At 43.8% G+C, this 25,420-nt stretch overlaps 2 protein-coding genes across 51 annotated transcripts in view; both read left to right on the forward strand.

The window, feature by feature from the left end:
- TNNT3 (troponin T3, fast skeletal type) overlaps positions 1-4,890 on the forward strand; it is a 30,978-nt gene extending 26,088 nt beyond the window's left edge. For all 50 annotated transcript variants that reach the window (XM_048306363.1, XM_048306370.1, XM_048306365.1 and 47 more), the window contains 2 exons: positions 1,994-2,034; positions 4,498-4,890. In XM_048306363.1, the coding sequence (XP_048162320.1) occupies positions 1,994-2,034; positions 4,498-4,546 (90 nt within the window). In that variant the 3' untranslated portion in view covers positions 4,547-4,890. The remainder of the gene's footprint in view (positions 1-1,993; positions 2,035-4,497) is intronic.
- Positions 4,891-6,714: 1,824 nt separating this feature from the next.
- On the forward strand, positions 6,715-17,512 carry MRPL23 (mitochondrial ribosomal protein L23). The gene is made up of 5 exons (XM_048308205.1): positions 6,715-6,782; positions 6,899-7,021; positions 7,668-7,750; positions 9,621-9,694; positions 17,150-17,512. Exons 1-5 carry the CDS (start codon positions 6,757-6,759, stop codon positions 17,312-17,314), a joined length of 471 nt encoding a protein of 156 aa, XP_048164162.1. The 5' UTR covers positions 6,715-6,756; the 3' UTR covers positions 17,315-17,512.
- The last annotated feature ends 7,908 nt before the right edge of the window (positions 17,513-25,420 follow it).

The raw sequence follows: 25,420 nt of genomic DNA on the forward strand, positions 1-25,420 counted from the left end.
CAGAGAGAAAAGAGAAAAATGGATCTTGTGTCTCTCCATCCACTTCCTTTTTCTCTCCCTTTCCATTCTTTGAAAAGATATAAAGTGGTAATTTAGGAAAAGAGTCAAGAGTCCAACAGGGATTTGGTTAAAGAAATGAGCATGCAATCTACTGAGAGCACCCAAAAATAATTTCCTGTCCAAAACTCTGTACCCAAAACCGGGTATTATGTGCATGGGGGCATCACGCTGATGCACCTGGGATATATGCAAAAGCTTAGGGACACATGTAATACCCTGGACTACAGCATATAGAGAATAGTATGGGGTTTGGGAAGCTTCTCCACCTCGTGGCACGAGATCCAAAATACTGGAGAGGGCTGGCTTAAGGATAACAGATCAAGTAGGTGTGGAAAAACAGGAAATAAGGCTGTGCCAGGGGAGAGATACATGCTGTGGTAGTGAAATCTCTGCATAAACAAAGAGGTGGGTGCCTGCTAATGAAAACCACAGAGACAAAGTACAAAGAATGAACAAAGCAGAAGGAAAATGCACAGCTAAGATGGGGAAAGTGGAAGAATTAAGGGAAGATGATAGCAGGAACAAATTGAGGAGAAAGGTAAGTGAAAATAGGAAAGAGAATGAAGGAGACACAAGCAAGGATGCAAGGGAGAGACAAAGGAAGGAAGTGGGACACACAGAAGTAGAGCCATTCTTTAGCTCTAGTGTCTGTTGCTCTTTGGTGCTTCATTGGAGTGAGTGTCATAGTCACAATCATAAGGTTATGACTGAAGGTAAGTCTTAAGTGCTTGGGTCACATTGAAGACAACTGGTTCTCCTCCACACTTGGGGAAAATACTTGGTTGGAAAAAAGCAATTTAAACTTCTGTGACAAATACTAAAACTTCCACGAGTAAGTACAAAAGCAAGTGATCTGTTGATCTTTCCTTGCTTGTGTTGTCCTGTTCCTGGTAATGTTTCAGTCTCTTATTTTGTTTCTGTTTGCCATGGAAAAATGTGAGCCAGGAATTACCAGTTCTTGGGACAACCAGAATGTATGACTTCTGTTCTTCATTTTTTGCACGCTGGGAATGTCAGGTGCGACTTTAAATATTCAAAATTTGGGTCATCAGTTCTTGGACCGGCAGAGTCAGTGCAGAATTTTGAATTGCACCAAAAGCAGAAGCAAAGCATACATCTTGGCAAGGACATTTCTTTAGTCCAGGAAAACTAAGCAGAACCCTGACTCAGTTACAAATGAGAAGATGAAGGGGCAAAAGAGGGCCCTCTATCACACCCTAGTGTTTTGTAGGCTTTTCCAGTACCTGACTCCCAGGATTTCAGTAGCAAGCCCAGGCCTAAAGACCAAACTGAGTTACTAAGGCTAGAAGGTGTTTATCCTGTGCAAGGTAGGTGTTTGCTTTCCTATGCATCAGGTCATCTTCTCTTATTAAATGAGTGGCTGGGAAAGAGGTGAATGCTACAAGCTCCTTGCCTCCTACTCTGCCAGCCAGCAGAAGGTACTCCAGGAGGATGTGATACCCATCTTCCATTCTTGAGGTCCCCATCCAAAGACCACTGAAGACCTGTGGGCTTACACACTTCCTGATGTATAGGAGTAAGGGAAGAGTGAGAAGGTGAGATTGACACATGCAAGTGCTGGAGCCATCCAAGAGCTTTCCAGTAGGCCAAGGTGACACTCATTCAGGTTCACCTGCCTGCAGTTTGACAAGTGAGTTCAAAGGAGATTAATTTCAATGTGTAGAAACTTTTCTAGTAAGGGTTATAAAATTCTAGCTCTTCTGTCCCTTGACATGTGAAGGTGGCTTGCAGATTTATTACCAAGAAGTAACATTTCTCTCCTTCAACCACGGGTGAGATTTTATTTCACAGGAAGTACTAATTCCTACTACAGGCACCTGTTTTGAGCACTTCAGCAGGTAAAACTCCCCTCTCCTTGAGGGAACAAGGTTTCTTTGTCTCTAAAAACCCTGGTCATATATGTTGTTTGCAGATTGTCACCCTCAGAAACCGGATTGATCAGGCCCAGAAGCAGTAAGTATTTATATCCCTTTCCTACCTCCTGGCTTGGGGATATCTTCTCAGTGTTCAAATGACTCACTTCACCCTCAACACTGACATTTTCTTGTTGCAATGAAATGGGGCAAGAGATGGAAGGGCCACTCCCATCCTGCCTCACATTGAGAAAATGAAAGGCAAACTGAAGTGAATGTAACACCTAACAAGAAAAAAATTGTGTTTCTTCACACCCTATCTTCAAAATTTTCCTCTGCTTATTTTTGGGTTTTTCAAGCACCTGTCTGAGGTGCTTTGAGTACTTGAGGGAATACAACCCTTGTTTATGAAGGATAAACAAGTGGTTGCTAAGATTATGAGGAATGGTGTGTAACAAGACTAACGTAATGGGATTGTGAGTTCTTTTCACTCATCATCTCTCTGACTTTTCTTCACCACAAGACTATTTCATTACTTTTTTGAGACTAATATCTTTATTCTAGGTATTTTTAATGAATTTATGAGACACCAGGGGTAGACAAAGCTTGAGGGTTAGGACATGTAGAAAACTAACACACACAGAGAAGTAACTTTAGGGAAGCTAGGGAGGAGAGCTCTCCAGTGGTAGGTTTGATCTTCTCTGTGCGTCTGTATCTATTTAGCAAAGTCATGCCAGGAATGAAGCAGTGGCCTTTGGTGATATCTTTGGATGATAGCAGTTACCAGTTACTGCCTTCCCACTTCCCCAGGACACCCTGACTTATCAAATGAATGTAACACTGGGGATTTGGTAGTCTGTAGATGCCAAACATAAGGCTTGACCTTCCCACGGTATTTTCTGTACGGAGCTGTAGGCTGATGAACCTCAGCAGAATGTGCAGCTGCAGGAGGATGCCATGGTTTGTCTGGGTGTTGCTGCTCTTGTGGGGCACTACCACACCACCCACAACAGGGCACACTGCCTGCTTGTTCTCCCAAAAGACAGGATACTCTCTCAGGACATCATTTGAAAAGGTTGCACTGAGAAGCTCAGAGCTAATGAGATTTCTGTGTGCTTAAATTTCTATCCAAACTAGACACTATCATTCCAAAGCAGTGCCTGCCAGCGTGTTATACAAGGATCAAATGAGTCTTTTGCTTCAGACTTTATTAAATCTCCTTAAGCACATGATAAATGTTAGGTGTAACATCAAACATCACCGGTGCTTGTGGATATAAAAGGACTCTGCCTTTGTTTGAGGAGCTGTGCAGTTCCTACACTGGGTTTTGAACCTTCAGAAAGGCTGGCAAAAGGGACATAGAGATTAGTTTGAGATAAGCAGAAAGTGCATGCTCTCTTTTATGTAAACCATCAATTTTTTCAAATAGACCAAGCCTGTCTTGGTCAAAGGTAAAGTATCCACTATGTGTGTGTGTCTGTCACTGTGCTACATCCTTCTGTAAATATGGCTGGTGCTCTTGAACCAATCCATGGGCCAGCACAACAAAAATCTCCCCAGATGTGATGTCCCCGTGTTTTTCTTCTCCCTGGAGGAACCAGTGGTTCTGAAGAAAGGCCTCTGTTGACAGCAGCGCCTTGTGCTTGGTCCCCAACCCCACACTCTGCCATGTCAAAGAGCTGCCCCCACTTTGCACGTGCTTTGGTTCAAGAAGCAGCCTCATCATTTTGTGTGTGTGAGATGGAAGGGTTTGTGGGTTTGCCAAGCCCCACAAACCAAGGTGCTACTAATGGGAACTAGTGCAGAATCTAACTCAACTAACTTCCTGCCGAGCCCCATTCTGAGTTCAGGCTTCTCAGGCAGAAGGTAAGTGGCTTGCATGTAGGATTGCCCTTCTGTGTGCAAGAACTGTTGGAGAGAGTTTGCCTCAGGTGCTTTGAGTGGGGAGTATAGCTGGACTGCTCCCACACACCATGAGCAAGACAGGGATACTGATATGAGAGCAGGCCTAAAAAGTTGTTTGGATTGTTTTGGAGGCTCGTGCTCTCATGATATAAACAGCCACTCTGCCTTTGCTAGAGCAAAGCAATTCTTAGTTGTATTTAAATTAGTGTTCAGCTTTTTGCCTCCACTACTGAATAGAGCATCTGGGGAATTTGATCAGAGCTCTTTCATACGGAGCAAATTTCTCTAGATAGAGCTCTAAATCCTAAAATCTAGACCATAGCAGATTTGTATTCAGAAAACATCAAGTCTGTGGCTGCACAGACCTGTCAGTCAGTTTGGAGACCACCTAGATTTCTACCCTGATAATGCAGGAGTCTGGAAGGGTCCACCTCTTTCAGGCATGCACATCCTGCCTTTCACACTGAGAGCCCCAGGAGGAATCTTTTTCCACAATATCAACAATATCTTTCTCAGGATGTGGTCAATGGCAGGTGTACCCAACAAGCGAGAAGTGAAAGCAGCTGAAACCTAATCTAAGAGTCAGAAATGCAGAGTGGACACAGACCCCCACTGCTTCCATCATGCTGACATGTTTTTCTTTCCTTTTGCATTGTAGCAGCAAGAAGGCAGGAGCCAAGGGCAAGGTTGGTGGGCGCTGGAAGTAAAGAACCAGGCAGCATGGCCTTTAGTGGTGTGCTGAACCCCTGCTGGTCTCCTCTTTCCTCCTTCACCGATCACTTGTGTTCTCATGCCTCAATGATAACAAAAATCGCATCAGCCTGGATTGGCTATTGCTGCTGCTTTTCTTCCTGGAGGGGTCTGGTGGCTTCCTCAGGCAAGGGGAAGCAGGTTCCCTGTGGAGCTGGGCTGACTCCTTGCTGGCATCTTCAATTCCTGCTGAGCATGTCCCTTACCCTCCTGATAGCCGCCCTATGCTGTCCTGTAGATTGCTGTGTACAAATCTCTGGATTTTGTAAATAAAGCACAACCAGTACCTACTCCAATGTCAGCCCTCTGGAATGGTGTTTTGTATTTTATTTAATGCATTCCCATTTTCCAAGGATTTGGGAGCTGGTCCAAACCCTTACTTAATATAATTTGATCTGTCTCTACAATGGGGAATAGGCTCAGTATCATCAGCAAAGACTCAGGATTAGGGGCCTGTTTTAAGCCATCGTAGCCAACTGTTCTCACAGAGCTTGTAATCTGGCTGCCAAATGTAGTTGAAATTGACTTCAAAGTTCGAGTGATGAAGTGAATCAAAGAATCGGGAATAAAGGAACAAATCTCCAGAAGTGGTAGTTTTCAGCACATTGCTTTTATTACATGCAGACAAGTGCAATGGAGAATGATTCATTCAAATATTACATTAAAATATTTATTGAGGCTGTTAGCCTGCATACAATATTAAAGCCCAATACTGAAGTGTGAATTACTTGGTTAATTGTGTAGATGTCAAAGCATAAGTGGCTGTTACTAAATTTGAGGTGTGAGCTGTTCTGTAAGGCCTCTTGTCTTTGCCAACCCTTGAACTGCCCTGGTGGAGAGAAGTCCATCAGAGTCTATCTCATGTTTCCAAACTTCTGTCTGTTTCTTGTCCCTGTGTGCCCACTCCGGCTCTCTGTTGGCATATGCTGAGGTGTCATGGAGTCATGAGTGGTTTAGGTATGAAGAGGCCATAAAGATTATCCAGTTACAACTCCCCTGCCATGGGCAGGGATGCCTCTCACTAGACCAGGTTCCTCATAACCCCATTCAGCCTGGCCTTGAACACCACCAGAGATGTGGCAGCCACAGCTTCTCTGGGCAACCTGTTCCAGTGCCTCGACACCCTCACAGTAAAGAATTTCTTCCCAACATCTAATCTAAACTTACCCTCTCTCAGTTTACAACATTTTCCTCTTGTTCTGTCACAATATACCTTGGTAAAAAGTCTCTGACTTTCTTATAAGCCCCCTTACATACTGAAAGGTCACAATCAGGTCTCCCTCCAGCCTGCCCTTCTCCTGGCTGCACAACCCCAGCTCTCTGCCTGTCCTCACAAGGGAGGTGTCCCAGCCCTTCCAGCCTCTCTGTGGCCTCCTCTGGACCTGATCCAACAGCCCTGTGTCTGTTGTGCTGGGGTCTCACCAGCGTGGAGGACAGGAGGAGAGTCAGGACAAGACCCCAGCAAAGGCAAACAGCACTGCAGCACCCCACAGAGGTGGTATTTTCACATAATCACAGACTTGTTAGGGTTGGAAGGGACCTCTGGAGATTGTTCAGTCCAACCCCCGTGCCAAGGCAGAGTCACCCGGAGCAGGTGACACAGGAATGTGTCCAGGTGGGTTTCAGTATCTCCAGGGAGTGAGATTCTACATTCTCCCCAGCCGGCCTGTTCCAGTGCTCTGCCACCCTCAGTGTAAAGATGTTCTTCCTCATGCTGAGGTGGAACTTGTTGTGTTTTAGTTTATGGCCATTGCTCCTTGTCCTGTCGCTGGGCAGCACTGAAAAGAGTCTTGGCACCCTCCTTTGAGATACTTGTCTGCAATAATGGGATTCCCTGTGAGTCTCCTCATCTCCAGACTAAACAGGCCCAGCTCCCACCGTGTCTCCTCAGAGGGATGCTCTAGACCCCTCCTCCTCTGCATGACCTTCTGCTGGACCGTCTCTGGTAGCTCCTTGTCTTTCCTGTGCTGAGGAGACCAGGGCTGGGCACAGCACCCCGCGGCTCCTCCGAGGGTCCCTCCTCGCCCCGTGTCCCCTTCCCGTCCTGCGCCCCTCCCCGCGCTCCTCACACTGCCGCGCCGCGCTCCTCCGCGCCAGCAGGGGGCGCAGCCGCCGCCGCCGCCCCGCCGGGGCCGCTCTGGCGTCGCCGCTTCCGCGGGGCTCGGCCATGGCGGCGGGCGGCAGGAGGGCCGTGTGAGCGGGGCGGGCGGCGGGGCGCTGGGATGGGGGCCGGCGGGGTGCGGCGGGGCTCGGTCGGGGCAGCGGGGTGGGGGGCCGGCCGGTCAGTGAGCGGAGGCGTGTCCCCGCAGGTACCCGCTGTTCCAGAGGGGCGGCCCGCAGCTGCGGATCTTCCGTCCCAACTTCTTCATGCTGGCGGTGCGGCCCGGCGTGCCCCAGCCCGAGGACACCGTCCAGTTCCGCGTCTCCATGGAGTGAGTGCGGGCACGGCAGCTGGGCTTGTGGGCTGAGGGCTGGGAGGGCCGCGTGCCGGGACAGGGAAGGGGCTTTTGCATCAGGGAGACCTTGCAGAGGGCGGCGAGGGCATTGATTTAATGACCAGCTTTGCGTGGCTCCTCTCCCCGAGTGTTAGTGAGGCTCAGCCTTCCCAGGGACGGGCTAAGGAAGGAGGAAGTGCTTATGAATTTGATCCAGAGTAAGCAAGGTGGTATCCAGTTACTTGTCAGGACTCTTTCAGCCTGACCAGTCTGCTGGCACCCATTAGAGCCCACAAGCCTGTAGGAGGTTTTGGTAAGATCAGCAGCTCCTACTCAGAATAAAGAAAGGTGTCTCAGGTTGGGCAGTGAGAAAGCCTGCTGAACACAGCATATACTTGGCATTTTGAATGTTGAGGCTACAGAGGATAAAATATTTGACAATTGTTGCAGTTTATGGATCATAAATCGCTATAGCAGTGTGTGGTCTAGGCTGAGTTTATACTTCCATGTAGTAAATCTGTCTTGGTTAAAACAAGAAGACATTTATTCCACGGTATTAAACAGTCTCTAGTTTATTATATTTAAATATTTACACTTTTTTTTTTCTCTCTTTCTTTCCCCAAAATGATTTTTCATTGCCTAGAATGACAAAATTGGATATCAGGAATTACCTTGAAAGAATATACAATGTGCCAGTAGCTGCTGTGAGGACCAGGATACAGTATGGTAAGTGCAGCAGAGTAATCTAAAGGGATGAATACAGCATCCCTGCACAGACAGAGTAGACTTTACCTTTCAAAAAGTCTGTTAGATTTCAACAGGCTTTGGTTCCAGTGTTTCCAGGTGCTTAGCTGGTGATGTCTGTTAGCTTAGTTGTTTATTCATCCCTTCAAATGAATGTACACCACTTCATATTGGAACGCTTTGATGAAATTATGGTGTAAGTTTCACTCTAAAAAGAAGAATCTGAATTTAAAAAGGCTAATCATCCTGACAGTTATCTAGCTTGTGCTTTTGTAGTTGGTACTGTTTCTCCTTGAAGACCAGTGGGTGTCACCCTTCAGAAGGAACTGCTTCACGTGTTTGAATGAAAGTAGTAATTCAACTTAATTTCAGCTGTAGCCTGCATTTAAAAAATGAGCTGAGATTAGCTTGCAGGAGGTGTTATGGTCTAACAATAGGCAAAGTTTGTAGAGCAAAGAAAAATACTTTGTTGGACCAGTAGATAATGTCAGAAAAACATCTTGACAAGTTTTCAGGTTTTTATCACCTGTTGTTACCAGATTTCTGCTACAGACTTGAATATTTCCTCTTCTGTTTTTTCTCTTGTACAACCCCTCGAAACAACAACAACAACAACAAACTGCCCAGATCCCCATCAAAACCCACCAAAAACCCAACAAAAAACTAACCCAAGAGAAAAAGGAAAAACGTTCCTAGTTTAACTTACGCTGAGCTCTTGAGTTGGAGCAGAGGGACGAACTTCTAACTGAAATAGGCCAAATTTAGATAATGTCACCTTTACCTATGAATGCTTCCTTCCCCAGAGCTTCTCTGACAGCAGTTTGGGTGCAGTCAGGAATATTTTTCATTTTTTTTCATGTTAATTTACATTTTTGATCACCAGGCAGTGTAATTATTGAGTGGAGAGTAACTTGCTTAGGACATCTTTGATAGCTGGGTTTTTCATTTTTTCATGCAGTGACTCTAAGAAAGGACTTACGTGTTTATAATGGTAAGGTTAAGGATGATTTTAAAAAGAATAGGAAAAAAGACCTGTAGGAGTGAAAAATGGAGGATGAAAGAAAAAGCTTCAAAATAAGGTTGTAAAACTCAGAACCTATAAAGGAAGAAAAAACCTGGAAGTATCATCTGTAATATGCTTGTGTGAAAAACAGAATTAAATTAAGTCATAAATACCAAACACATATAGTTCCAAACAGCACTGAAAAATATTCATGCTTGTCCTTATAACCATTTTGTCCCTCACTGCTGATTTTAAGGGAATAAAAGGAATAGTCAGGAATAAAAGAGGGTTAGAATGCCTAATAAATTGAGAGCTTTAATGTCTGCCTAATCTGAAGTGGATAAGTTGTACATCCCACTTCAGTTGTGACCAGCATCCTTGGAGACGGTTGAGGTGCATTGGTTTGTTTGGATGTGGAGTATAATTTCCTGGTGTATAAACAGTAGATCCAGCTCATCAGCTGAATAGTAAAAATTGTCAAGTTTAAGGCTGTTTAGTGGTCATTTTCTCCTTGTCTTCCTGAAGCTTTGGATGTTGGGAGGACAATTTATCACCCCTGGCCCCTGCTTGGGAGACTTTTCTCCTTGCTTCTTTGCAGACTTTGTGTGTGGCGTGAAGGCACGATGGCAGCAGGCTGGTGGTGCCTTGGTTCTCTGCTTGTAAACGAGGAGAGCATTGTCCAGAGTTTCAGGACGTTTTAATAACTGTGGTGTTGTGCTGGCAGTGAAGGAAGAGTATTTCTCTTAACAATAAATCAGAACTCAGCAAGTCCCCTCTTCAGTTTGGCCTTGCTTTGGAGAACTTGGAAGTCCTGGGAAGTAAAAGGTGGGATTCTCTTCATTTCTGCAGGTGCAAACAACAAGAGGAATCACAGGAATCAGAGAGTGAAGAAGCCAGATTACAAGGTCGCCTATGTACAGCTGGTGAGTTAACATGGATGTTTGTGAGGGAAGAGAAAGGGACTGTTAACCAGCCAAGCTGAAAGTAATGGCCAGTGAGTTGTCCTGGTTGGCTGAGTATTTCTGCCAATCCTCTAATAATGACAGTTTCTTTAACACATTCCACAATGTAAAGAGGTTTAAACGACTTGGTCTAAAGATCAATTTCAAGCAAATGGTTAGTTTTTCAAGCCCCATGTTGGTTTGAGGTCTGTCTGTAGGTTGTGGTCTGATGTCATCGGGTGCTGCTTTGCCAGAGAGTTTCATGCTGACCCTGTACTCTGTGTGCTGGAAGGTTCACGACTTGTGTGGTTGATTGCTGAAATGTCCAGTAAGTGAAAGAATATATTGTGAGGGCAGGGAACTTCTTATTAAAGGTCTTTGAATTTCAGAGAAGACTAAGGCTTATTCCTTGGAGAGCCTTTAGTCATGTCTAAACAAGCGTGCTTTGTGGCTGAACTGGGCTCTGAAACATACATTGGTTGCCCAGTGGAAAAGGAGCTTCATGTTCTTATAAATTTCTTTCATAACAGGAGCACATTATAGTTTAGACTTCTCTTGGGCTTACCTGTCTTTATGCAAAAAAGAAGTGCAACCAGTGACAAAAAAACCCTTCACATACCAAAATTACGTTAAAGAGATGCTATTTATGGTTGTAACACCATAAGCTCAAAATCTGTCTTGGGACAAGGATTCAGTGTTGGGGGAACACTCTGTTATCTTAAAGACTGGCTAAGACTTCATATGGACTTGGGGTCAAACTCAAGAGGCAAAAACAATGGGAAATCTGATTTTTAATATTTCAAAGTTTAAATATGCTTTGAAGCTTTTTTCCTAAGCCCCTTCTGGGAAGGGGAATAGAAGGAAAAGTGAGGACGGTGTGTTTTTCTAGACAGCCCTTACCTAATTTAAAAGAACAGCGTAATGTTACTAGGAAGTAACAGTTGTATTTAGATGAGGACTAACTTTGTTTTATTCTGCTGAAGTTAAAGGCAGCCTCATCTCTGTGAGGATTTTACATTACGATGGCTAAAACGCACATTCCTTTTTCAAGGAAGAGTCTCTGCTTTGGTATACTCGGGGAAGGAGTGGCAAACAGAATGCTTTTGCTGTGTTGGAGCAAGACACTCACTTAAGGCAGTGCCTTTGTGCATTTATTTCACATTCAGCCTCTCAGCCTAGAATAGCAGCCATTACCTTCAGGGTTGCTCGGCAGAGGTGAGGAGATTTACCTAAACTAACTTAGTATTGGAGACAGGAGTAGTTTGTTCGTTCCTCCAGCCTCCCGTTTTGTCCTCTGGGCGATGCATGGAGCCCTGTTACACTGTGGCTGAGGGCTCTTAGTACGTGGGACAGCAAGAGTCCCTTATTGCCTTATACTGCAGTTGCCATAATAAGTTCTTAAGGAATGCCATGTTTTCCATCTCTCCCATGAGCAGGGTTGGGGACCAGTTTTTGGTGGTGTTTTTCATGTCAAGGGAGGGAATCCTGACCATTTGCTAAACTCTTGCCAGTGAAGCTTGGTCTCTGTGTTTTTTCCTCACCTCATTCCTGCTCTCTTTTTTTTCCTATTGTTTTTGTGGTCTGTTAATTCCATTAACATTTAGGTTTCTTTATTCCTCCCCCTTTCTCTTTTTCCTTTTGTTTGTTGCTTTTCATCACTAGCTCTGATGTCTCACACAATGAGCTCCCAGCTCTGTGTTCACACCAACTTTAAACAGTGGGTGAAGCCAGAAACCCAGTGTCATTTCTGAATCTAAAGGGTTTGCCTTCGTTCTCATTCATGGTGTGATCAGGCCATTACAGGCCCCATGCAGTCCATTGTTAATATCTGCCTAATTTAGGAAAGTCTTTGCTAACCACTGTAAAATCCTTATTTTCATGAGAATTAGTTTGCATCTGCTGTGAGTCAGAGTAGCTGGGCTTTCCCACCATTTTTACTAGCTGTGTTTTCTCTCATTAATCCAGTTTCAAGTTAAAACTGCTTATGACTGGAAAAATATGGATGTGTTTTTGGAAGGTCTTGGGTTGATCTTTCTGTTGCCCACTAGGTGGAAGTATTGCTCTTTCCAGTGTGACTTGGTGGCGGCTGTGGTGCAGTTTACCTGAATGAAATTGAGTTTATTCTCATGACTGGTTATGTTTCCCTGCTTCATAAAGCATCACCCTATGTTTCCCTGTGCAACACACATACCCATTGACTTTCTGCAAGAGTCTCAAAGGAGGAAGGTATATGAAGTCATAGTCAACATGCCCTTAGGTGTCAGACTAGTGCCCCAGCTGTTCCACATGTAAGAATTGTTGTCCCTTCTTTTCCAAATACTATTTCTTGGAGATTCAGAGCTGTTTGCTTTATTCTCAGGCGGTAACTGGACAAATATGTGATGTGTCCAAGCATAATATTTTCACACTAAAAAAATACCTCAAATCATAGAAGGCTGTGGATCAACAATATCTTGCCATTCCAGAGCCTGCTTGCCTTTTTCCCCCTTTTGGAATGTAGTGAGAAGGGTTTAAGTTAGAGACTTACGGCCCTGTGTATCAAATGCTACTTTTCTACACTGTTCTATTTTTAAAATTAAATCCAAGTTTTATATCTTTGCAAACTAGATAAAATAACTGTAATACAGCAGCATTTCTCCTTACTCCAATACCGCTATAATTATCATAACGAAAAGAAAAAAAAAGAAGAAAAGAAAGCCGGTGGGAAACTTTGCAGTTGCATTAACAGCAGGGAAATTAAAAAAAAACAACAACATCCCCTCCTTCTCCTCCTTCAGTGTTCTCACTGGTTTAGCTTAACAGGTGTTAGTACCCGTGGGAGCACAACTGTAGACAAGCCTCTGGATTCTAGACCTATTTTTAATTAAACCTGTTTTGAGAAATCTAGTGGAGATGGCTGTAAAAAGGAGTCTGACCTTGTCAGTGTTAGGACTAACACCTATTTAGCTGCTTGAATGATGGCACCGGTGGGAACATTTTTGCAAATGCTTTCTCCTCAACCCCCGTTTAGAGTATCCTGTACATGCACAGTAATTAACCTATTTGCACATCAGATGTGACAGCAGTTGTCTTTTGAATTCAAGGAAACTTGGATGATCCATATGCAGTGTTGTTCCTGAGAGGATTTTTGAAGTTGCTTTCTGTGCTGTTTTGCCATTTGTTTGCCATCAGATGTTACCACTGCAATAGCAGGAGAATTGTTCAAATGCACTGGATTATTAAACTTAGCTGCGTTTGCTGCTACTGCTGGACTGAATCCCGTGCTTTTGGGAGTCCAACATTTTTGTAGTTAGTGATACGATAAACATCACTTTTCTGCTAATTCTGAAGGACAGTAATAAGTGCTTCAGTTATCCAAATAACCAGAAGATCTCAGAGTTGTTTACAGGATCGGTGTTTGCTGCATCATTGCTGCACAGTAATATCTGTGCTGACCTTCCATTTCTAAACTTTTCAGGGGACGCAAAGGTCAGAGAAGTATAAGTGAATTTGTGCTGGATAATCCTCCCAGCAGTTTTCTGACATGAGGCTCAGCAGTGGAAAGGCCAGCACTTGACTTCATAGGCCTAATTATGGTCACTTAACCTCTCATTAAAATGAATGGAGGCAATTCGTACCACTCCATGTGATAACTCCTTAGACAGACTCAAAGAACAAGGTGTGTTTTTACCCTTTCTAAAGATGAAGGCTTGAAATCTAAAGGGAAAAAAATGTTTGATGCTATGATCACTTTTTATTGTGAAGGATGTTATTAGCATTTAACAAATGAATCCTCATAAGGCCTTGTATGTAACTCACTTCTACATTCAGGTAATGCTGAATTGAGAATTAGAGTTGTGCAAGAGTAGAAGTTTAGTGGGTCCCGTTTCTGTTATCTGAGCACTGGACCACGCATCTCACTTGTGCATAACTTTAGAATTTGTAGGAAAAAGGGAGGTCTCTGGGAAGACCCCAAACTGAGAAGAGCAATGTGTAAAATTATCATGTGGCCTTTATTTTTTTAGGTGTTCGATGCCACCTCTCTGATTTGCTTTGTTTGGGGGTCTTTGATCTTTTCTTTTTAGAATTATAAGGCTTCACTTGAGAGTGAGGTGAGCACTTTGTGGTAGAGCTTATCCTAACAAATTCCAGAGTATTAGGGGATCACTTCACATTGATGAAAAAGATCTTTTGCTGTCAGTGCACCACCCAGTTCCAAGACAGACTGAGTTATCTGAGCAAAATTACTTTTTTTCCAGTGTCTGTCTTTTTTACAGGATTTTCTTTTAGCACAGCTATGTTGAGTAGAAAAGTGGTGTTATCTTCTCCCCCTTTCTCTGTGCTTCTAAGGTAATTATGCTGGCAGAAGTCCTAAAGTAGAAGCAAGTTCTGGCCTTTTTAGAGGTTACTTCAGCTCATGAGAATTTCAGTAATTCAGCAATTAAAAGGATAAATAGCTTGCAAAAGGTAAACCGGTTAACAAATGCAAGGTTTTCAAGTAAGCCAGAATCTTCCTTTCCGGTTGGATATGCCAGCACTTCATGTTCTAGCAGTTTGTAAACCAGATAAACCCTGATGAACTTGGTAAAAATCGTTTGCTTTATTCCAATGAGGATTTCATTCTGAGGATGCATCTATCATATGGTTGTCAAATGGTTGCTGTATAGCAATAGGGAAAACTTTTGCAAAGAAAAAGTGTAAGAAAAAGCAGCACTGTGTAAAGGAGTGACAATCCCTCTGTTCCTTTGGTAGGCATTTTTTTGAGGAGTTGGCATATGAGCTTGAACCTCAGTAGCCTCTGGCATTGTGTGGAAGATGCACTGAGTGTAAATATGCCTGGACAGTCTAACAATCTTTTATGTAAGTTGATGCCTTTTGGTATTTTTTAAATTTTGAAATACCCAAGATACAGGCTTCTTCTGAAAACTAGCTACTGAGCATGCACAACAGCTATTTTTCATACAGTTTTCATCACTCCAGAGCCTTACAGTGCAGTATTACTGCAGAGTATTGTTACTTAAGATTTATCAACCTTCAGTTCTCAGGGTGTAATGTCTTGGCTGTTTCGAATCGTGTTTGGCTGCCAGCCAAAATCAGAATTTCTTCACAAAACAAGAGCTGGAAAGAGCCAACTTGTCTGTGCTGATTTGATTTATTAAAAGACTCCAGATACAGATTGACATTTTCAGCTCAATATTTGACTTTCACCAGCCTTGAAATGGGAACTGTGAGCACTTTGATAAACAGCTTAAAGGTTTGTCTGGTTTTGCTACAGCCTCTGTGTGTGTCTTTTTTTGTTTTCTTCCCTCTTTTTAAAATAATAACTGTTTTGCAATGCTTAGCGAATTACCATGGATGTTGTTAGTATGCTTTAGGGACAGCTTTCCTTCATTCTCCAATAAGGGAAATGCATTGGTCCTGGAAGCATACCAGAATGAAAGTGCTGGATAACAAGAGCAGTCCCTTACTACACTGTTACCAGTATAAATAGTTCTCAGATTTTCAGTGGAGGTGGTGTGCCTACCATGTTAGCCCGAGTTGTTTTCTGACTTGTTTAACTAAAATGGCTTCCTCTCCAGGGCAGGCAGGTCTTTAGTATGGGCCCTGTCTGTTCTGTAGGTACCACAGGGCTGAGTGACCTGCCCACAGCACAGTTAAAACACAGCAATTTTTTGTAATACTACCAAATTCTTTTCCAAATGCTTCAGTGTGCTAAAATCCTGGGCAGCGCTTGGCCTCAAGGGTGCTTGTTGCTGATCCTGCTACAGGAAGAGGTTTAGTAGGCTGCAGCTTTGGGCTTGCTCAAGGACCCTGGTAAGGCCAGTTTCTTTCTGTGCCATGAAGTGGGACTGTGCTTTAGCTGTCAAAGGACAGCTGTTGGAAGGATACCTGTTGGTAATTATAAGGTACAAAAGAGCTGAAACCCCAGAGTACACCAGTGGAAAGGAAAACCTTGATATGTTCCAGTTGAGCTTATCCAGGCTAGAATCAAGGAAAAAGCAATGTACACAGCAGCTCCCTTGTTGTTTTTGTAGTATGGTCAGGCTCTTAGGAAACCCCCAAGAAGTATGCGCTACAAAAACAACTGGAGCATTGCTGTGTAGAGTTGGTATTTTGTAGATTCCAGTCTGGATAATCTCATCTGGGATAAGTCATGCTTTTTTCTCTCCAAAGCATATGAGGTTTAGATTTTTTCACACCTGTTATTTGCCAGGTTGACTGTATATGATTAAATGAAACATAGCACACATTCAGCTGGGTCAGGGATGTGGTGATGGTTCTCTTGGATTTATTTATGTCATATTTCTGATCCCAAAATGCAGTGTAGGTAGTTATGTCAGGGAAGGCTCCTTTCATGTCCTTTGTGGAACCATTTCATAACTGAGCCTCTTGTTTGGTTATATTTACTGCATAAATTTAAAGACTGACTGATCTGAAAAAAAGCCAAACCCACCTGTTTTCATCTGAAGCAGTTAAATGCTTTTCTTGAGATTTCTGTATGCAGAAAGCTGCCAAAGAAGTTAATGCATGGTAATGTTTGTAAGTGTTTTGGAGAGTAATTTCAGAGTTATGGGTGGCCAGTTACAAGTTTTATTATGCAAGGTCCCATATAGAATGGAAGGGCTGATATTGTTGAGTTTAATGAAGCTCTGCTTAGAGCAAACGCCACTAAAAATAAGTAGGTAATGTTAATAGAATAGTATATTTCCACAGAAAAATGGTTTCCTGCTGTTAGATAAAAACCAGAGACCAAGCAAATGTTTATTTTCCAAGTGGGAGACGTAGATCTGATGATGATGTTTCACTAAAATGACTTGTCTGTTAGGCAGAATGACTGATGCAGATGTAATCACTTTAATCTCATTAGTGATATATTAGACAGATTGTTCCCACTGTAATTGTTTTACACCATAGTCTTTATGTCTGTTGATAAGAGACCTCTGATATCTGTTATTCTGTATTCCCACATTACACCCTACAATAACAGCTGCTAGGCTCTCTCTTATCCTTAGCTGAGATCTAAACAACTACAACCACTACTCATATCCTGAGTGTTAACATAATGAATGCCTGCTCCACTGTGTATTCCCTGGTGCTGTTACTTTAACAAAATCCCTTATTTTGCTCATCTTGTTTTTACTGTATGACTCACACAACATCTCTGAGCTGGTTCAAAGTCTTGGAAGAGATGTCCATCTCCTGATCATTCATCTGTAAAAAAACCCAACATGTCAGTATCTTAAGTAGCACACAGAAGAGGAGAGGCTGAAAGTTAGCTTTTGAGGAGAAGGGATGTACATGTATCTTGGGGACATGGGTGGAAAGGGATTTTGGGAGGTCACGAGGTACCATTTTGCACTAGCTGGAAATTCAGGGTGGTCTTTCACTGTAAGTGTATGCATCATAGCTACTGCAGAAAGGCTGGAATGTCTCTCTGACCATTTGTTTTCTCTTTAGGGCCAAGGACAAACCTTTCAGTTTCCCAACCTATTTCCAGAGAAAGAACAAGACCCAGAAACTCGCTCTTTGGATGACTTCAGGGATAAATATATGGAGAAAGAGAAGCAGAAGCAGGAAGGTGACCCCAGACGAGGTGGAGTCCCTGATTGGTTTGGACTTTGATGCAACAAGCCAGCTGCCTTCCTTTAGGCTCAGAGGGATTTTGATTAGCACAACTTGCACTCTTCCCTTCTCGTAATGACTGAATGTTTAGTCTTGTGCAGCCCTTGCTAGCATGTCTTTTTTCTGGCTGTTTGTGCTTGACTACAACAAAATGGCCCTGAAGAAATAAAAAGGTAAAATAAATCTAACTGCACCAGGTCTTTTCTGTGAACTTGTGGACTGTTTCTAAAATGTAGAATTCCTTGTTGTCATTTCTGACTATGAGAGTGTCATTATGTTTACCTTCTTCGTGCTGCTGCGGGTTGTTTTGAGTAGAAATAGGAGGGATTTGATTTCCTAGGATATGTGCAGTTTGTATGGACTAGAATGTATAAAGTCAAGATAGGTTAGTCAGAAGTGAACATGAAAGTGTAGACAACTGGGCTATAGGCTCAGGGTGTAGGGTGCCCTTATTGTCACTTACTGTCCTGCTTATCCTATTGCCTTCCTTGCAGTGACCCCTCCTTTCCTGGAGAAATGCACGTGGTCTTACTGTACTCTTGTAACAGTCATGTGGCATTTTGGGGACAGGGTTTATAGAACACATTTGTGACTGGGCACGTATGTGTTTGATCCCCTTAAGCATCAAGGAACAGACAAAGGTGGTGTGTGTCTCTGCTTGCTGTTGTGCAGTGCAGGTAGCTGCCTTCTGTGACCAGCCTGCTGTAGGAATGTTTACTGGCATGGTTGTGCTGGTATTCCTTCCCCTCTCCTCAGCTACCTTGCAGTGCTGGCAAGTGTCCTGTGTGGACACAGTTGTATTGGCATGGAAATGCTCCTGCCAGTGTAGCCTGTTTTGTGCTGAGGACTAATAAAAAGACTGTTTTTCTGGTGTAACTCCCTCTACTTCCAAGTTGCTGATGCCAGGGCACTGGTAGAACTTTTCTAGGCTGCCTGGGCTGCCACGTTCAGTGTTTTCATTTCTTGTCTCTGTGGCTGTTTCTCCTTGCTCTGATGAGGATATTTCCTCTTTTCCTTAGTCAAGTAATGTGCTGTGCTGTTGTGTCAGAAATAGTGGGGGAAAAGGAGGGCTGGGAAGGACTTCACAGATGGAGAAGGGTATTTTTGCAGGCTGTTTGCTACAACTCAGCACACTCAGGGTTAAATGTATCGCTAATGTTTCCCTGGCTTTTGAGTTCTGCCGCTTGGAGCAATTGGCAGGGTAGTGAGTGAGCCCATGCCTTCAGTGCTTCTACCTGGGTGCACTCCTTTATTGTTCTGTGTCTGAACTTCTTGTTTGGACAGCTAGCAAGATGTTTACAAGGAAACAGCTGTTCTCCAGAGAGTCAATCCAAGTAGGATTTTACGTACCCCCTTCTGTTCATTAGTCACCTCTTTCTCCCTGCTACTTCCCTTGTGCACAACAGTCCACGTCCTTCTGTGGTTTGTTGTTTACACCCCCCTCTTTGTCCACTTTCCAAGGGGGATCGTGTATGATCTAAGTTAGCTGGTACTTTAACAGAGAGATGCTCTTAGAGAGGAGGGAGATAAGGGAGGATTTGCTACTCCCAGCCTGCCAGCAGAGTTACAATAGTAGATGTGGAAAAATACTGACTTCACTGAAAACAGTTCACATGTTTGGCGTATCTGCAAAGGCAACGTTTCCGGAGTTTTGTAGTGACATGTAAAACTCCAGGTTAAATCAGGAGCTGCCTGCAGTTTTAAAGTAGGGTGACTGAATTTGGGTGCAAGGGTCTCTGCTGTACACAGCCTCCTCCTCACCCCTCCTTTGTTTTAAAGGGGCTGTTTCTCAAACTCACAGGTAAGTATGGAGACGACCTATATTGCAACTTGGGCTTTGTTCCTTCAATATAATATTATGGAGTTTGGTATTTTTTCTTCACTTTCCTTTGTGGTTATCTCCAATGCAGGTAACTCCATCTTTTTCACCGTGGTTAAGATAGAAAGGGCTCACCTAGGGCTGCCATGTGTCTTCCTAACTCGTTGGTCAGCCTTGAGCAAGCAAACAGTCAGGTATGTTAGTTCTGGATGAATGAAGCAGCATTAGATGCGTTAGGTGTAACAGTAAAGATAGATTTAACCATCAACCTCTGCCTTCCCTGTTAATGGTCAGGACATGTTGGAGTTGCCAGCTTCTGTACTGATGTTGAGGACCCCAGATGAGTGAAATTTATTTGCAGTCCCAAATGTGCTCTAGGCTTAGTGAGTACCAAAAGCCCCTGTGTAGGTCTACCATGCATTGCTATGTTTTCTCCATGGGCAACTAATTCCTAGCTCATGTTCAAGGCAGGTTTCTGTCTAGAGTGGCACAAAAGAGAGGAAACAGATACAAATACACCTGTATCTGTATGAAGTTGCTGTAACCAAATTCTGGCAGATACTCAAGCTGTGTAAGAGAGCAATTGTGTAATCATGTAGAAAGGTTTGAGTTGGAAGGGTCCTAAAAGATCACCTAGTTCCAAGCCACTGTTATTGGGTAGGGACTCATTCCTTGATGTTACCAGCTACCTCTAAAACAGTGTTCCTGTGAAGTTAAGGTAAGGTTAAAAAAAAAGAAAAGTCCAAGTCCCTGACTCAACATTATTTTGCTTTAATGCTCCCGATTGCCATGGAAGTGGGATTAAAAAGATCTCGAGTCTTTCCCAGTCCCTTGTTGAGCAGTGTTTCTGAGGAAGTGCTAGTGGTTAATATGATCTGGTGCTTCAGTGCTTCCCAAATCCCGTCTCCCAAGATGTACAGGTGGGCTAAAAGATAACAGAGATGATTCTTTAACATGAAAGCGCAGATTGTATCAGAGGTACCGGAAAGAAGTACAGCAAATGAGTTCTGAAACAAGGACAGGGACTCAGAGTTTTTTGTGAGTTTTGTTCAATGTACTGTGCTCCTTCCAGCACATCTTGATGTTTGTTTCGGGTGATGTAAAGGATCAGCAGCTCCTATGAAGTCACATCTAGCCCTGCTGTCAGAGGTGTTGAGCTGTCCTTGGCCATGTCAGGGGCCATACCTGTGGGCCAAGGATGTGGATATACACGTGAATAACTTCTCCAAGGACCAGAGTAATGACTTGGTTGAAGAGTGATGTTCACTGAGGTGCAGGAGGAGCCACGTCCTGCACTTGGCGTGCACAGCTCTGCAGCTGCTGCTTTCTCTGACGTACAGGGGAGATGTTGAACGCAGTTTCTTTCCTCTCTGAACGTGTGCAACCCCCCAAAGAGAGTGAAGTGCTGGAACAGCTGGCAGATGTGCGGTGGGATGCGCTGGCCGGGCTGGTGGAGAAAGGTATCTGGCTATGCTGAGTGAGTGCTATCCCAGCAATACCATCCAGCTATGATGAGCGCTGTCCCAGCAATACCAGGACCCTTCAGAGGGAACACACAATTGCTTCTGGTTTTTTTGAAACCAAAATGAATTGCAGAGACAGTGCAGAGGTGACTATCTAAGTGACTCCCCTAACATTACACCTTAGAAATGAGGTTTGTGTTGTAGGTAGGGCTCTGGTGGGTACTAGGGACAGGTTCCTGCAGATAACAAAATTACTGAGTCTTGTAACCATTTGTCATCACCTGAGCCTTACTATGTGACCTCAGAGGGTGCAGCACAGCTGGTAAGTGGTTAGACATAAAGCTGTGGTAGCTTTATCTTCTGTGTTACCCAGATTATAGAATCATAGAATCGTTTGCATTGGAAGGGACCTTTAAAAATCATCTAGTCCATCAGTCTTGCAATGAGCAGGGACGTCTTCAACTAAATCAGGTTGCTCAGAGCCCAGTCCAACCTGTCCTTGAATGTTTCTAGGAATGGGGTGTCTACCATCTCTCTGGGAAACCTGTCCCAGTGTTTTACTGTACACGTAAAAATCTGCTTCCTCATATCTAATCTACATTGACCCTCTTTTAGTTTCAAACTGTTATCCTTGGTCCTATTGCACCCGACCCTGCTAAAAAATCTGTCCCCATCTTTCTTACAGGCCCCCTTTCAGTACTGGAAGACTGCAATAAGGTCTTCACAGAGTCTTCTCCAGGCTGAACAACCCCAACTCTCTCAGCCATTCCTCACAGGAGAGGTGTTCCATCCTTCTAATCATCTTCATGCCCCAGCTCAGGACCTTGCACCTGGCTTGGCTGAATCTCACAAGGTTCCCATGGGCCCACTTCTTGATCTTGTCCAGGTCCCTCTGAATGGCATCCTGTCCCTCAGGTGTGTCAATGAATCTCTCAGCTTGGTTTTGTCTGCAAACTTGCCATGGGTGCACTTGGTCAGTTTATGTCACTGATGAAGATGCTGAACAGAACTGGTCCCTGTACAGACCCCCAAGGGACAGCACTGTGTTAAAGCTTAGGTGTGACCTGCACATCCGGTGGCATCAGTTTTGCAGTCCTGGCCATCATTCCCTGTTTGTCAGAGAAAAGAGAAAAGGCTAAATTACAGGAAAGAAGTGAGTACAACTTTGTGGTAGATTCCAGAAAAGGTGTGTGCTAATCCCTTTAACAAATATTGTTGTTCTGGGCGAAGGAAAGGTGAAGCACAGGGAGCATAGATGCCTGGCTGTCATGGCTGAACATGTCTGAGAATGGGTAGTCCAGAGTTTCTGACACCTGCTCCCATACTGGCACCCCCAAATTATGCATCTGGTGACAGAAACATGTATTAAATGATTTGATCTACTCTTGACCCACTGCCATTAGCAGTGCTGAATGAATGAAGCAGTAGGAAAATTTGGTTTACTTTATCCAAAGTGGATTTGCTGTGGAAAATGTCTTCATGGCTGGGGAATTCCTGCTCCTTCCAGGTTATCCCAATGACATCAAAGTTGGGGTTTTTATTTCAGGAGAACTATTTTACTTATTTGAATTTTCGGGTTGTTGGACAGACTATTGCTTCTTCAGCCCCGGCGTGTTTGTGGAATGGCTCGCAGAGAGCGGTGAGGGTTGGGTAGAGGACGTCTGCTCAGTGCGTGCAACAGGGAAAGGTACACAAAGCAAGCACTATTTTTCCTGGGAGGACTGAAAGCTGTAAAACCGTTATCTTGACAATGCTGCTTTCTCCTGAGCTAGAGTTCAAGGATTGCTCAGAGTCCAATTTAAAGCAGTTGTCTGAGAATGCCTTTCCAGGGCGGTTTTTATGCCAAGGCTCGTAGGTACCATGGCTAAAAAGGAATATTGTGATAATCCCTTTTGACCTCCTGAATGACACACACCATAAAATTTCATGCTGTACTTTCTGTGCATAGGCCAGAAGCTTGTGGTTGAATGTTACCTGGAATAGATTTCAAGGCTTGAACTTGAAACATTCAAGTTTGAAACATGAAACATTGCAGGACCAAGTCATTTTCCTTGAATAAGCTGGGCCCAAATGGCATGAAAGTCACCAACATGTTGTCATTTGTCCTGTGAATTACACAAAGTAGTTGTAATGGGAAAAACTGAGCATAGCTGCTCAGGAATCATGTGTTTGTAGAAAAGAGAGGTAATTTCTGTAAATATTATTTTCTTTAAATGCAAAAGGTTTTAGACTAGATAAGATGACATAGTGGTTTGAGCCATTTCTTCTGAAGTGATTTATGACTGTTTAGACAGCATTTAGCTCTTTGTGTATAGTATGGCTTATCAAAGTGTGTGCTGCTGTTGCAGACACACCCAGCTTGCAGAATTTGGGAAATATATCACAGTCACTTATTCTGTGGCTTGAGAACACAGTAATCAGGGCCTGGTGTGAAACTAATTGCTTTTAATTACAAAACAGGACTAATTATCAGTCTCTTACAGCACTAATTATCGGTCCCTTAACCTTTCCTGCCTTCCGCTGTTAGAAAATGCTGCAAATAAAAAGTGATTAAGATTTTGGAGAATTTGCGCAGTGCAGAATTAGGCGGCGTATTTTCTTCTGTGGTGAGTGGGATGTGGGAGAGGTCACACATGGTGTTCTAGTCAGGTAGGTCTTGCTTGGGATCTGGCCCTTAGTGCTATCTGTGTTTCATTTTCCAAAGTTCTTGTTTTAGGAGTCAGACCAATGTCAGTGATTCAAGGCTTGGAAAACTTCCGTTCCTAAAAAAAGGCTTGGGAAACTCCCTCTGTTGATTTGTGATTTAGAAGTATTTTGATTCTTGTCTGTCTGTATGCACCTGGAAAAGAAAAATTTCTCAGAGGCAGAGCATAGTTTAGTGTAGCTAAACAACTGAAATGAGCAGACTAGAAAGGGAATGGCTGGGGGGTGGGCAGGTGTTATGCTCCTAAATGGAGGGAGAAGCCAGGGAGTTGTTCTGGATCATGTCTGTGTGGTGCATTTCTTGTGAGCCTGCACTGAAAACACAGAGCTGTTGAAGGTTTCTTAGGTCACGAAGAGAGCCTGCTGCAGATTGAGCTGTGCCAGCGCTTGCACACATGGCAAACCCAGTGTGTGGTGTCTCACAACAGCTGTCAAAGACTGGTCATCATACCCAGAGTCTCTAAACATCCTGTTTATCCTTGCAAGGAGGAACACTTGATTGAAAGATAAATACAAAAAAAAAAAAAACCAAAACCAAAACAAAATCCAACCCCAAAACTGGTGCTAGGATCAACATTTGCCCTTGGGCTAACAAACCTGAAAACAAAAGAAAATAAACATAGGATGGAGGCAAACACATTTCCACACAAGCCCAAATTCTAAAAGGGATTTAGGAGCTGAGCTTGTTTTGGCATGCTTGAAAAAGAAAAAGCTGTCTGGGTGCCAGGATTTGTAGGGCTCTGTATGTGTGCGTATGCATCAGGGTAAGAGCACAGGAAGGGATGGGGTGTCTGTGGTGATCTGAGGGGAAAATGGCAGACACTGGAGCTGCCTTTATGCAGGGTCACCCTTGGGGCATAGCTTGCACATTTTTTTTTTTTTTTAAATTAAGCATGCCAAGAAAAAATCTTCGAGTTGGCAGCAAGATTTTTTTTTCTTCTTCTCCCTCTGTTTGTTGTTCATTTGTCGCTGCACGGGAGGTCTGTTTACTCTGCTCAAGAGAATGAGGGACCCAAGAGACACTGCTCTGCATGCAACATTTTTATGGAAGGGGCTAGAGGAAGAGAAGAAGGAACTTTCGAGCCTTTTGAAACAGAGGTGGACTGTTTCTCGTGCTTCTTTGCCCTGATGCTGCCCTGATGTTGGGCCTGATGCTGCTACTGCTTGTGCAGATGTAGCTGGGCCCTGGACTTCAAAGATGGGTCCTGCTGTTATGGGCTGATGAGGCAAATCTCTACAGGGTCAGTGTGAGGAGGCCAAAGATGCCCTAAGACTTGATGTTGAAACTCTGAGTAGCTCTAACACTGTGGTGTCCCCCACTCTGCCCATGGGATCTCTCCTGGTAGGTTGCTTTAAAACTGGAGATGGTGCTCCTCTCTCCCAGCACCTCCCTATTGACTCTTCTGAATGAAGTGTGGGATGAATTCATGAACATGCCATTAAAATAATCTATTGGATGAGGCAAGGCAGCCCTTCATTCCAGGGATTTAGTATTTTGAAGGGGACTTTTCCAGAGCTGTGTGGCAGCCCGCTGCAGCTGCTCTTTGTTGCTTTTGATGACTCAGTGAACTTCTGAATGCTTCAGTTTCTCCAGATGGGCTTAATAGTGATTGTGACCTGACTGGAGATCCAACAGAGGAGGGAAAGTGGAGATCTGTATTACTTTTGCTTGCTGGCATCTCAGTGGATGAGGTAGCTTTGTCCAGCTGGATCTTCTTCACGTCTTATGGTGCTGAAACAACTAGAAAAGAAACTAAGGGTGCTGCACAAGCAGGGTGAATCTCTTTAGATTAACAGGTGGGCGCATCCCTGGGGGTATTTTTTGCATGAGCATTATTCTGGGTTCTGGGCAGTGAGAGCAGTGGCACGTGGCAGGCAGAGTTCTGCAGTGTGAGGCAGGGCAAGGGAATGGCTACCGAAAGCAATGGATAATTCCACTGGAGCAGACTTTGGAGCTAATTGGTGTTCAGCCATTTGGAGTTTTCTTATCCTTTTTGGCTGGTGAAAGAGGACAGGGACTGATGGGTCTGCCTATAGTCTCAGTCTTGTGTTCAAAGCAGCTATTTTCTAACCCAAGTCAGTTCTGTATTGCCCTAATGCATCACAGAACAGAGAGGTTTC

The sequence above is a fragment of the Corvus hawaiiensis genome, chromosome 6 (genome assembly GCF_020740725.1).
Source record: "Corvus hawaiiensis isolate bCorHaw1 chromosome 6, bCorHaw1.pri.cur, whole genome shotgun sequence".
Classification (NCBI taxonomy): Eukaryota; Metazoa; Chordata; class Aves; order Passeriformes; family Corvidae; genus Corvus; species Corvus hawaiiensis.